This window comes from Lissotriton helveticus, chromosome 1_1 (genome assembly GCF_964261635.1).
Source record: "Lissotriton helveticus chromosome 1_1, aLisHel1.1, whole genome shotgun sequence".
Taxonomy (NCBI): Eukaryota; Metazoa; Chordata; class Amphibia; order Caudata; family Salamandridae; genus Lissotriton; species Lissotriton helveticus.
Window position 1 is genome coordinate 1,036,361,621 of NC_136057.1, and position 12,185 is coordinate 1,036,373,805.

Consider the following 12,185-nt stretch of genomic DNA (forward strand, 5'->3'; position numbering starts at 1 on the left):
ACGGTGCTGGCATTCTAATCAGTGGGTGGGCTTCGGACAGCCCCCGGACGTCCTCCGCACACGCACACCGTCACATAGGACGGCCGTGCGCCGTCCGCAGCATCGAAGGGGTTAAGGCGACTATGGACAACTGCCTTATGCCGCCATACAAGCGGCAACAAGAGCATGCTAGTTTGCAACAAATGGCTTCCAAAAGACATTGTGGCTGGGTTTGGGGAGCATCCAAACAGCAACATTTTTATTCTGGTGGAGCTTAAAAAATTCTTGCACTGGATCGGACCATATATTACAGTTAGAGATGAGTTAGTAACAGTTTTACTTTACAGTTATATATCATTACCTAGCATATTTTGAGGAAGTGCATATAATGGTGGAACTGAGCAAATATTTTCATGTTAAAGTATATATCAAGTGTGTGTTGTCAATACTGCAGGATATTTTACTGCAAGACTGAAACCCCTCTAGAACAGCTTGCAGGGGTGATATCTTCAATATTATTATTCACTAAAGTGTCTCAGCATGCCCACACTATGGAGTGCCTAGATTCACAGCTACTCTGTGTGGGTTCAATAGATAGGGTATGTGTTTCGCTTATGCATCTAGAATAAAATATGGTAACGTCAAACTTCTAAGGTTCTGCGAGTTCTTCTGCACAGCATTGCAATACACAAGTGAGATTAGGGTATTAGAAGGTACCAACAGGATTGACCAATAGGGGACAAAGTGAGTACAGTTAAGGATGGGAAACAATATTCCCAGAGATTAAAGCATTCACATGTTGACATGTTGGTAATGCATAATGTATGTGGGCACTACTGCAAACCAATGTATGAGAGCCTTTATGGGAATGTTACGATGGAAGTAGGGTTAGTTGTAAAGTAACATAACTTCCAAGTTTGCCATTTTTTGTTTATGAAGCTCACTTTTTTTTTTACAAAAGAGGAGCAAGTCAACATTTGAGGCTCTATTGCACAAGTTGAGAGGTCGTGGGGAGGATGAGAGAGGGGGAGCAAATAGGATATAGGGAAGTATAATGTTGAACCCATTTGAGTTGCTTATTATATTTTTCTGAATAAAAACCTTTAATAAAAATCTTTAAACAAAGGAGCAGCTTTAGCAACGGGCATGAACAGTAGTGTGTAAGGTGGTGCCATGTGTGAGATGGGGTCTGTGAACATAAGCACACTGGTGATAGGTGAATTGAACATACTGGGAGACAGCAGTGTTGACAGCAATGGAGAGCATTGGAGCTGAAAAGACTGTAGCTCTGTGAGGTAGAGGCTGTGATACTCCACACAGTGATGGTAGAGTAAGGGCACACAGTGGGCACTGGAAATGCAGTGAGGTGCAAAGGGCATGCAGTGCCCATAACTGGAGAGCTGGAGTATGGCTGCACACAGTGGGAGACAGTGAAGAGTGCACGTCACTTCCCTCTCAGGGCGATGGCAATTAAGTTCCATACAGTGAACTCAAGGGCAGTGTGGAGCATTGGAGTGCCACGCAAGGGGTCTTATGCTATGCAGATTTGTAGAGCGCACTATCACCCGGGAGGGTATCCTGGTACTATAGTTGCGTACAGAAGGTTTGCATACACAAGAGTCATAATCAGTGGAGTTTCACACAGTGAAGGTGCATGCATTGGCATATGATGAACTGCATGCAGGTGGGTTTCAGACAGTGGAGGCAGTGAAGTGGCAAAACTTGGACTTGCACAGTAGAGTGGCATACGTTGGCAGGCAGTGAAGCTGCATGAAGCAGAATTGCACGCAGGGTTGCAAGCAGCACACTCGACTGTTATAGAGCTACACAGAGGGAGGGCAGTAGGGTTGCATACATTACCAGACTGAGGAGTTTCTTATAGTGACACCCAGTGCAGCTGCACACAGTGGGATTGTGTACAGGGTTGGGCTAAGCAGTTGCATACATCAATTTGCTGCATATTTGCACGCAACTGAGTGTCATGCAGTGGTGAGATATAAAGTTACATAAACTGGAACTTCTGGCATTGGCAGGCAGTGAAGTCTTATGTAGAAGTTGTGCTTAGTGAGAAGAGTGAAGGTGATCATGGTGGAGCTGTGTGCAAGCGTGAACTCTACGGTTACATGCACTGGTGTGCTACTAACACACAGATGTTTAACATTTGCCATATAGTCAAGGCAGTGGAATTTCATGGAGTTGGCCGGAGTAGAGTTGTAAGCAGAGCCGGTTCCTTTCCCGCTGCTTCAGGGTGTAACCCTGCCACCTGTTAGCCGCCACGGAGCTACTGCTAAATTCAATTGTTACAGTTGTAATAATGTTATTTAGCAGTCTTCATGCAAATAACAAGATTCATGTTTACATGAACTCTGCAGTGCACTGGTCATCCCTCTCTGCCTCAGTCTCCACTAGGCTCCTGGTGCCAGGAGGAAGAGGGGGCGAGCAGGCTGAGGACGATCCTCCTACAGAGTGTTGGTTAGAAACACAGCACTCTGTAGATGGATGTCTAGATTGTGCATGTGAGGGCGTAGTTCAATTATGATCCCCTAACATAGGCACATTCTTTTTTATTTAGAAGACATGCTGCCCGTGCCTCAAGCAGCACAGTATATCTGTTAAAATCGGGCTGTCAGGGCACACATCAGTGCATCCCTGAGGTCAGTGAGGAGCCAAACAGAGAAGCAGGGGCAGGATCCTGAACACCGTCCCAACTTCTGATAGGGCTATGCTGTCAGTCCTCTCAAGAAGCTGGGAAAGGGCTACAAGTAGGTCTTCTTCTTAAACCTAGCCCTGCAGCCCTGTCTCGCTACTTGTTAGGAATCATGGCTTGCAAGTTTCAATGTCCAGCCTGGAATTCTTGCTCTCAAGTTAGCCTGGCTGATAAGGGGTATTACCACAAAAACGGTCCCAGGATGCTTGTTTCTGGTTCAAGAAAGACCGGGCTTGGCAGTTGGGTCTGGACTATTCCCATGAGGCCCAGGGTCAAGGCTGATTTGCAAATAGCTGGGTCTGAACTGAGGTGGGGAAGTGAGCTAAAGAATGATGATGGATTCAACCTAGATCTGTGACTGGGGGTGAGTGTCTGAAAAGTTTCGGCGTTCTGTCCATCTACCATTTCCTTGTGTTTGCTTTGTTCACCCTAAATTGGCTGGGTATGCCCAGACGTGGGTCCCTTGCTCAATTTGCCACTGGATTCAAGCGAGCTTGGCTGATGAGGGGTGTTACCCTGAAACCGGTCCCAGGATGCTTGTTTCTGGTTCAGAGAAGACCTGGCTTGGCAGTTTGAGCTGAACTGTTCCCATGTAGCACAGGGTCAAGACTGATTTGCATATAGCTGGGTCCGAACTGAGGTGGGGAAGTGAGCTAAAGGACGATGATGGATTCAACCCAGGTCTGTGACTGTTGGCGAGTGTCTGAAAAGTTTTAGCGCTCCATCCATCATCTCCTTGTGTTTGTCTGCTGCCGCCCTGGAGCAGCAGAGTTGTCAACATAGGAAGAAAGGTAAGTAAAAAAAGAATTCAGTATTGTTTCTTGTGCACGCATGAGTGAAAGTGTGTTTGTGAGTGATTGAGAGAATGCGGTTGAGTGAGTGTGCATGTTAATTAAATCTTTTTGAGAGTGTCAATAAGAATGAAAGAAAGAGTGAGAATGAATGAGTGAGTATGAATACGTGAAAGTGAGGAGGAGAGTAAGGCAGTGTGAGTGAGTTAGATTTAGTGAATGAGGTGGAGATTGTGAGAGAGAATGAGAGGGAGTCAGGGGTGCCTCTATCAATGGTGCTGCACAGTTGCACTAGGGCAAAGACAACCTGGTATGACTGCACATTCTGCACTATTGAAGCACTACACCTGTACCACATACCACAGGAGGTCATGTCAGAGCCCCTGTACACCAGTAGTTGTGAGTGAGTCAGTCATTATAAAAGTGTGAGTGTGTGCAAGTTTGGGAGTGAAAAATAGTGAGGGTGAGTGTATGGGTACATTTGTGTGTGAGCGCACTCAAGGCAAAATTGTATAACAATGAGGTGAGCCCATGAAAACTGTTATGCCCCTACCACTTACAGGGATCACCAGCTGCCACTGGTTGTATGCAGTGGCATGTAACATAGCTGAACACACTGTGGTGCCCACTCATTGAAAACTGCAGCACTGCCCCATCCAAAGTACCTTGCAGGTGAACCTCTTCACTCTCCTCACTTTCCTGACGCCCACAGCTCTTCATTTGTATCTCTGCCCGCAGGGTGGTGATCTCCAGCTCGTATTCATCCCTTGTCTGCTGCAGCTTCACCAGCTCTGCACGCAGGCGGCACAGCTCTTCCTGCAAGGTGGCGATGTCATTCTCCCGCTCGGCAGCGGCATCCTCAGCGGCTTGACGAAGGGCCAGGATCTCCTCCTGCGCACACTTAAGCTCATCCTCCACCTCCTGAAGCTCACTCTCCTTCTCTTCTTCCAGGCTGTCAATCTCTTCCTGCACCGATCGCAGTTGGCCTATAGACAGTGGAGGAAAAGAAAGTCACTCTAAAACAAGTTATGGGCTTACAACAGGTACAAAAGAAATATTGGAGGCTAGTCCAAGTTTATCTTACAAGGAACCTTGGCTTTTATGTAGTGATGCTCACTATGTACATTGACGATGTCCTAGACTTTGAGGGATTCCCGTCCAGATTATAAAACAATGTGAAACCCATTTCATCCCAGGCCTACACGCTGTACTTTGAGGGTTACCTAGAGCAGACCTCAATACAGAGACAAACAACCAATATTGTGATGGTGACACATATTTCAATAAAATGCCAGTCACTCCATATATCAATGGTGGCTTAGGCTCAAATGGAGACTCGCTCACTCTATTCGATGGCAACACATACCTCTGTGAAGACCTACATACTCTAATCATCACTGGTGACACTTCCTAAAATTTAAGCTCACACACTATGCATTGATGGTTAACTTACTTTGGGTGGTGTCTCGGGAACCTTACAAGAGTAGGGAAAATCAGCTTTACTGAGGCCCACTCTGCATTAATGCCAATGGCAACACTGGCCTTAGCGGGGGACCCTGCTCACTCTATGAATTAATGGAGAAAAAGGCATTCGTAGAGGCCCGGTAACTCAGTACATCTTTTGCAACAAGAGTTCAGTGGAGGCTCACTCTGTACTAACGTCAGTAATTACCCAGGCTTCTATGTGGCCCACTGACGCAATAGACTGAGTGCAAATGGGCTTTGATCGAAGCTAACTCTATATCAGTAGATAGCTGGGAGTCAATTGACACCCACTTATTCTAGACACATATGGTGACAGGGGCTTCACTGGAATCACACTCACTGGCTCTCTGCATTCTTGCTTACCTAGGTTCCAACAAAGCCCTGCACAATATATACATCAATAGCAACACAAACTTAATTGAAGGGCCTGTCATCCTGTACATCCATTGAAAAATACTTTTGCCAGGCCTACCAGGCTGCTAAAGGCAGATTTCACAAATTTCTCTGCACACCGGAGAATCTGGCTGCACGGTGCACTGTTAAATTCCACGTGATCTATCTCTAAACACCTATCATATCATTTATTCTATATCAGGAATTGCCTCATTCAACCCACCCAGTATTACAGTCACACATTCTTCCCTAGGAGCTAAACACCCTAAAGATAAGCTCCCAGCCTTTCATAGGGACGGCCTCCCCATGCAATGGGTGTATTATTAGGAGACCATTCACACCACAGTCCTATGTATTACTGAGAGGTTGCCGAGCTAATTAGACATCGTTGTTGGATGAAAGACTGAACACAGTTATCCAGATAAACATCAGTACATTGGATTCAAGACAGACATTCCTGGTTGCATGGAATGTCCTTACATGGTGGGTGCAGGGACGCTTGGTCATTTCACCCAAATAGATTTGCTTTGCCATAAGACACACTCAGACCACTGGTCTGTCTTCTACTCCGTGTCGTCTGCCTGGGCCATTTAAGTACATATGACATTCAGGCACATAAGCAGGGTGTAGTGAAGAAGGACCACTCAGGAAGGTTGTATTTCAAGAGGCTTACCATATAACTTTACAAGAGCCCTTTGACAAGTTGCTTGCCCATGATACTCCAACACTGGAGATAGACTACTTATCAATACAGTGATAGAGGATGGCAGGCAAAGTACCTTCAAGCAGTCATGTAATTATTTCACGTTATTATGAACTTTTCCTTCATTTCGAGCATTGTTTACCAAGCACTCCTCGTGGGGAAGCAGGAATGAATGGTTGACACACATGGTTGTGTTCAATGCAGCAAACATCCTTGGTTATTTGTTGTCACCTCAAGATGAGTGGAGACCAATATCAGTAGCCACTCACAGATCTCTAAGAAGCCACATTTAGAGGAAAGAAACTGTGTTCTTGGTGCAGGACTGCTTGGCTGCCCAGTCACACCACTGCCTGCTGGACCATCTTCCTCCGACATGTTGTGGAAGTGCTGCAAGAGAAGTCTCATCACACAGGAGGAACGTGATGGCCTAGTGTGAAGGAACCAGAGCCCACAATTAGGCTTCTCAAAATGAAAGGGGCATTTAAACACTTCCCAATATTTCTGACCTTTAGTTGCCCCTTCATGTCCCCATGATCTTGTTTATGCCTGTCCAGAGTCATCATATTTAACTTCAGGCGCGCCATAGTGTGTGCTATGCCATACTTAAGTCTAACTGAGAACACACAAGTGCCTGTTGCTGGTGGGAGACACCACTTACCTTGCAGGTTCTGGATCTGCTTGGTGAAGATCTCAGCCTGCTGGGCACTGGCCAGGCGCTCGTCCTCAAGAATGCCTGTAGCGAAGGGAAAGTGCAACGTCAGCAGCTAGGATTACAGGTTCAGTCCTCCCCAGAGGTCCCAGGTTTATCACATTGATCCAACCCGCATTCATTGACACAGAGTGTGCGCATGTGAACCGTTCCGATGATGTGCCGAACACACACTGGAGGTACAGCTCTTCACAGACTGTCACTTCACTTCAATTAAGGAGGTACGAGAACATCAACAGGAAAAAAGTACAAAAAGAACAGCAAGAATAATCAGATCTACAATCACAAAGGCTGAAGGAGAGGATGGAGGTCGATGTGTTTGGTCGTTTGCAGTAACATAGGGTTAGTGTGACGCATGACCTAGTCAGAATGTAGTTGAACAGAGGCTTGTGATGTAGTTTTACATGACCTTCTGATCCTTTGGTACTGCTTGTAATCATGGGGAATAGTTAAAGCTTAGACTTATGAAGATAGAATAGACTTTCGGCTCATCAACTCGGGCTTATTAGGATGAGGCAGAACATAAGGTTTTTGAGAATGGAGTGGGGCAGGTTCACGAGGACAGACTATAGCTTGAGCTCTAAAAGACATAGTGGAGATTTGGCTCGTGAGTTGAAGGATACGCTCAAGAGGATATGGTAGAGCCGGGCACTATGGTAATGAGGTAAAGCCTAGGCCTTTGGGTTCATAAGGCCACGGCAGATGTAGGGCTCCTGAGGATGCGTAAATCATCAGTTCATGAGGATGAGAGCGGGCAAACGTTCATGAAACTGGGGCACAATTCAGGCTCTTACAAATGTGATAGAAATGGGACATCTTTAAATGGAGTAGATATTAGGATGGGGTATTCGCTAGGCCAATGAGGATATTGTGGAGCCCGGCTCTGTGCATATAGAGCAGAGCTTAAGCCCATCAGCATGTGGTAAACCTTGGTTTCATCAGGGTACAGTACAAACCAGGCTCATAAGGGCAGGTAAAGTTTTGGCTCATGAAGATGTGGAAGAGCTCAGGATAGGGATGCGGGAGAGCTCAGACTTATGAGACAATGGAAGAGAATTTGGCTTGGCTTTTAATTAAATTTTTAATTAAAACATGGCTTTTTGCTCTTTAGTTATGCTCTTTTCTTTCTTTTGTCTGGGTCTTTTATTTTCCTTGTTGTGTTATCTGCTACAGGTCTACAATAAAAGCGCCGGGACACTCCTAGGAGTAGCCGTGCGCTATAAAAGATTTATATAACATAACATAACATAACAGAATGTGCTTATGAAGATATGGTACCGATAAGGCTGATGAGGAGAACTTTTGGTCATGTGGTACAGCTTGGATTCATGAGAAAGTGCTAGAGATTGAATATGTAGAGCAGGGGAGCCTGGGGATGTAATAGACGGTTGTATGATGTTACAACGCGATCTTTTAGATCGCGGTACATCACAAGGCATCTTTTACAACGCAAGTCGTTACTACGACTTGCGCTGTAGGGTGCTGGACTTAGGAATAGTAAGATTTACTATTCCAACTCCAGCCTACCTACAGTAGGGAAGGTGTTGGAATAGTAAATCTACTATTCCTTGGTCTAGAGCGCCCTCCAGCGCAAGTCGTGGTAACGACTTGCGTTGTAAAAGACGCGTGGTAATGGCAGCGCGGTGTTTTGACCGCGTTGTCATGGATGTTCCCCTAATAGACCATAAAACTTGGAGATGCTGAAGTTTTAGAGAATATGAGGATCCAAGTAATCGGTTGCTCACAAAGTCTAAGAACGTTTTGTCATGTGGGAATGTGTTGGAGCTTGGTGCGTGAGTAAAAGGCTCATCAGGTTGTAGAAGGATTTAGTGTCTGGGGATATGGTAGAAATTGGGTTCATACGGGTTGTAGGGTTTTGGCTCTCAATTATGTTGTACAACTTGGGATTATGTGGATGTCCTAGAGCTTGATCTCATGAGGATGGGCAAATAATTGGCTCATGAGGATAGCATATAGCTTACACTGATGAGAATGTGCTCTGCCTTACACCAAAGAAGACGTGGTTCGATCTGGTCTCAAGAGTAAATGAAATATCCAGGAGTCCTGCAGGTGGGTAAACCTTTATCTCATAAGGATGTGGCAGAAGACGAATTATTCACTATGTCCTGGACCTTATGGGCTTGAGGAAACAACAGATCGTAAGCTCATAAGGTTGTGACAGGGAATGGGATTTCAATACTGTGATATGCCATAGGCTCAAGATGGTAAAAAATGCAGAGCCTGAATTCTTGTGAATGTGATAAAATGTAGGAACAGAGATTGGACTCATGAGGATGAGGTTGAACTTGCACTCACATAGATGTGGCAGGGTTAGAGGGTGTGAAGAAGCAGCGGGAGGCTACATTAGGGGTGATTAGAGCTTCGGCTTAGAGGTATAAGCACACTTTGACTAATAAGAACAGGGTAGGGCATGTATTCATGATGGTGTTGCGGAGCCAAGCCATAAAGAGGTTGTTGGTTCTGCATGTGTAAAGAGTCTGAACTTATAAGGATGTAGTTCAGCTCAGGCTGATCATTCAGTGAGAGAGCCTTGGCTCATGAGATGGGCCTCCATTTAGAGTCATGGGGATGGGGCAGAGCTTGTGGACCTGGCATAGAATTGGCTTATGAGAATGGGTTAGTGTTGACTCATGAGGGTATAGATCAGCTATTGCTCATGATGATGTGGCACAATGTGGAAGCACGAGGTAGGGCCTGGGCAATCAAGAAAGTGTACGATCTTAGAACTAACCAAGGAGAGGAGTAGATGGGTTAATGCGGGGCTATCAGAAGGTCTTGACAGGCCAAGGTGAGTGCTACATGTGGTCATTCAAGAGCTTTATAAGTTATAATCAAACTAAGAGGAGTGCTAAAGGAGGTCATGAAAAGAAGTCCTGGCTTCTGTACAATCCACTAGAGCAAACGTAATGTCCTGCAAGGCCCCCATAGCTATCAACGGCGCAGAGGGGAATGCAAAATGACTTCATGTGAGGTCCATGAACATCAAGAACAATGTTTAATGAGGTAGTGCAGAGTTGCCTTGAGGTACGAGCAGATGGACGGTGATGCCAGATGAGGAAATGTAGGGACACCATGAGGAACCAGACAGAGAAGGTGGTAACAAGTGCTAAATGAGGTGCCATGATGATGATGAGGTGCAACAGAGAGAGGTGAAAAGCAAATGAGACACACCAGATCATGGGCAGTACGAATACGTTCTGAGTCAATGAAACTGTGGTAATTGCTAAAGATGCCATCCTGTGTGCCTAGGTAAAGTTGTTATGTGACCAGAGTAGCAAACATCTGCCATTTTGCAGGTGCTACCCAGGAAAGCAGGTCCCATTTTCAGATTGGGATTACGTGGTGGCACAGGTAATATGACTTCAGGCCACAGCCCCATCACAGCACACCATTGCCATTGGACGAGATGACCAATATCACCGGAAGCTACAATAAGAGAGCATCATAGCAATGACTGACCAAATATGCAATCAAGTGACTTAGCGCTGGAGGTGTGAGCTAGCCAGAAAGTGTAGTCCGGTGGGGCAGATATGGTCTACTGTAAACAGAGTGGCGTAATGCCTGCAGTGTATCTAGTGGGGGTGAAAGGATCCACTGAAGATTTGGTGCAGTGGACGAGGTTTGAATGTGAGACAAACAAGAGCACATTGAAATTGCAAAGAGTAAACTCTAGTACACATAATTCAGCAATATCATTTTAGAGCCCTGGTTTAGTCGTGGAAATAATCTCTAGTTTAAGATATTTGTTCTTGGAAGAAAGCATGGTATAATTTAAAGGTGTGGTCATGTCGTATGGAAAATGTGTGGTTTTGATCAAGAGTCTTGTGCTTCATTCAAGGTTTCGCGGACCATCCACTAAACATCCATTGAACCAACACCTGGCCAAGTCTGACATTTTTCACCTAAAAAAAACCTTACGTGCAGGGCTAGAGCTGCTTCGGGGTAAAGAAAACATAGCAGCAGGTCCACCATGACATGCCGGCATGGGGGACCTCTTGTCCCTTCCAAAATTCCTGAAGATAGACCCCGAAACTGAATGTCCATCTTTAGGAATAAGATAACTAATGTTCCAGACATGCTGTAAGTTTTATGCCAGCAGATGGGGGATATTTCAGGGCCTTTTGTGTCCACAATTGCTTTTGTTTGAATGGCAGTCCATGTAAAAATTCTAGTTCTCTATATGAGTGCTTGTGCCAGCACTGACACAAATTAAACACTGAGGTGTTATCTCGCAATTATATGCTGTGGTCTAGGCGGAAAAGATGCAGATCGGTGGACGGGGTGTAGTATAGCAAAGAAGATGTGCTCTAGTGGATAAAGTGAGGTCTTGTTGAAGATTTGTGCTATATTGGGTACAGTGGGGTCTAGTAGAGGACTGTGGTCATGCGAAGGCAGTGGGGTCTAGCTGAGGCTACTTGTAGCAGAGTTTGAGGAGCCGTATCCAGTGGAGGTGGTGTAAGAAGATATCCACCTCACATCAAGAGGCAAAATCAAATCCAGTGATAAGCGGCTGCTGCCTCGCGGAGGTGAACAGGGAAAACATAGTTATCACTGCCCAACACAATTGACGTTGTTTGTTACTAATTCCTGAAATGTGGGTGTGGTTTTGTATTTGCCATCATTGAACATCATGACTTCCATCAAATCTCAAATACTTCACACTGACGAGCACCATACAGAATAAAACCTAGTCTACGATTGTTGAAATATTTTTAAGAAGTGCTTTTGATTGATTTAAAATGTGTTTAAATCAGGCATGCTAGTTAATGTTTTTATTATTATGCCACTCCTTTATATGCATATTCATGTCTTCAACATACCTGTGCCTGGGATGCACATCAGGGCTTTAAGTGGGCTGGGATCCTGCGGGTCTCAGACACAGTAGTAATTGAAAACAAACATTGAAACGGGTCCCCATTGGAACCTATATAATTCTTGTTAACTTTACTGGTAAAAACCCTGATCGATTTCTGAACAATAAAGTTATAAAACATTAAGGACAGTCCATGTCTGCAATTCAGTTCCAATATATACTTCACATGTTTTACTTAACCTTGCATTCACTTGGGGCCAGATGTACTAACATTAGGAATACCGATTTGCTAATTGCAATGATCTCTGAATGGCAATTAGAAAATCGGCATTGTAAGAAACTCTTTTGAGTTTCTTTAGTGATTTCTAGTGGGACGCAAATAGACCTACCCCATTAACATTCATTAGGTAGGTTGCAATTTGAGACCCATTAGGCATCGCAGCCATCACAGGGATAATGGCCTGCTGGGGTTAGCCGACCACCATTGTCTATGATTGCTTTTTAATAAAGCGAACTTTTTTTTTTTAATGCAGCCCATTTTTCTTAAAGGAAAACAGGATACTTTTAAAAAGAAAAAATGAAAC

The 12,185-nt window shown here is 44.9% G+C and overlaps 1 protein-coding gene across 1 annotated transcript in view; it reads right to left on the reverse strand.

Moving 5' to 3' along the window:
• Positions 1-12,185, reverse strand: part of CCDC136 (coiled-coil domain containing 136) — a 163,785-nt gene that overhangs the window by 74,940 nt on the left and 76,660 nt on the right. Inside the window, exons 3-4 of the mRNA XM_078656185.1 lie at positions 6,717-6,791; positions 4,143-4,463 (exon numbers count right to left, since the gene is read on the reverse strand). Coding sequence (XP_078512311.1) covers positions 4,143-4,463; positions 6,717-6,791 — 396 coding nt within the window. The remainder of the gene's footprint in view (positions 1-4,142; positions 4,464-6,716; positions 6,792-12,185) is intronic.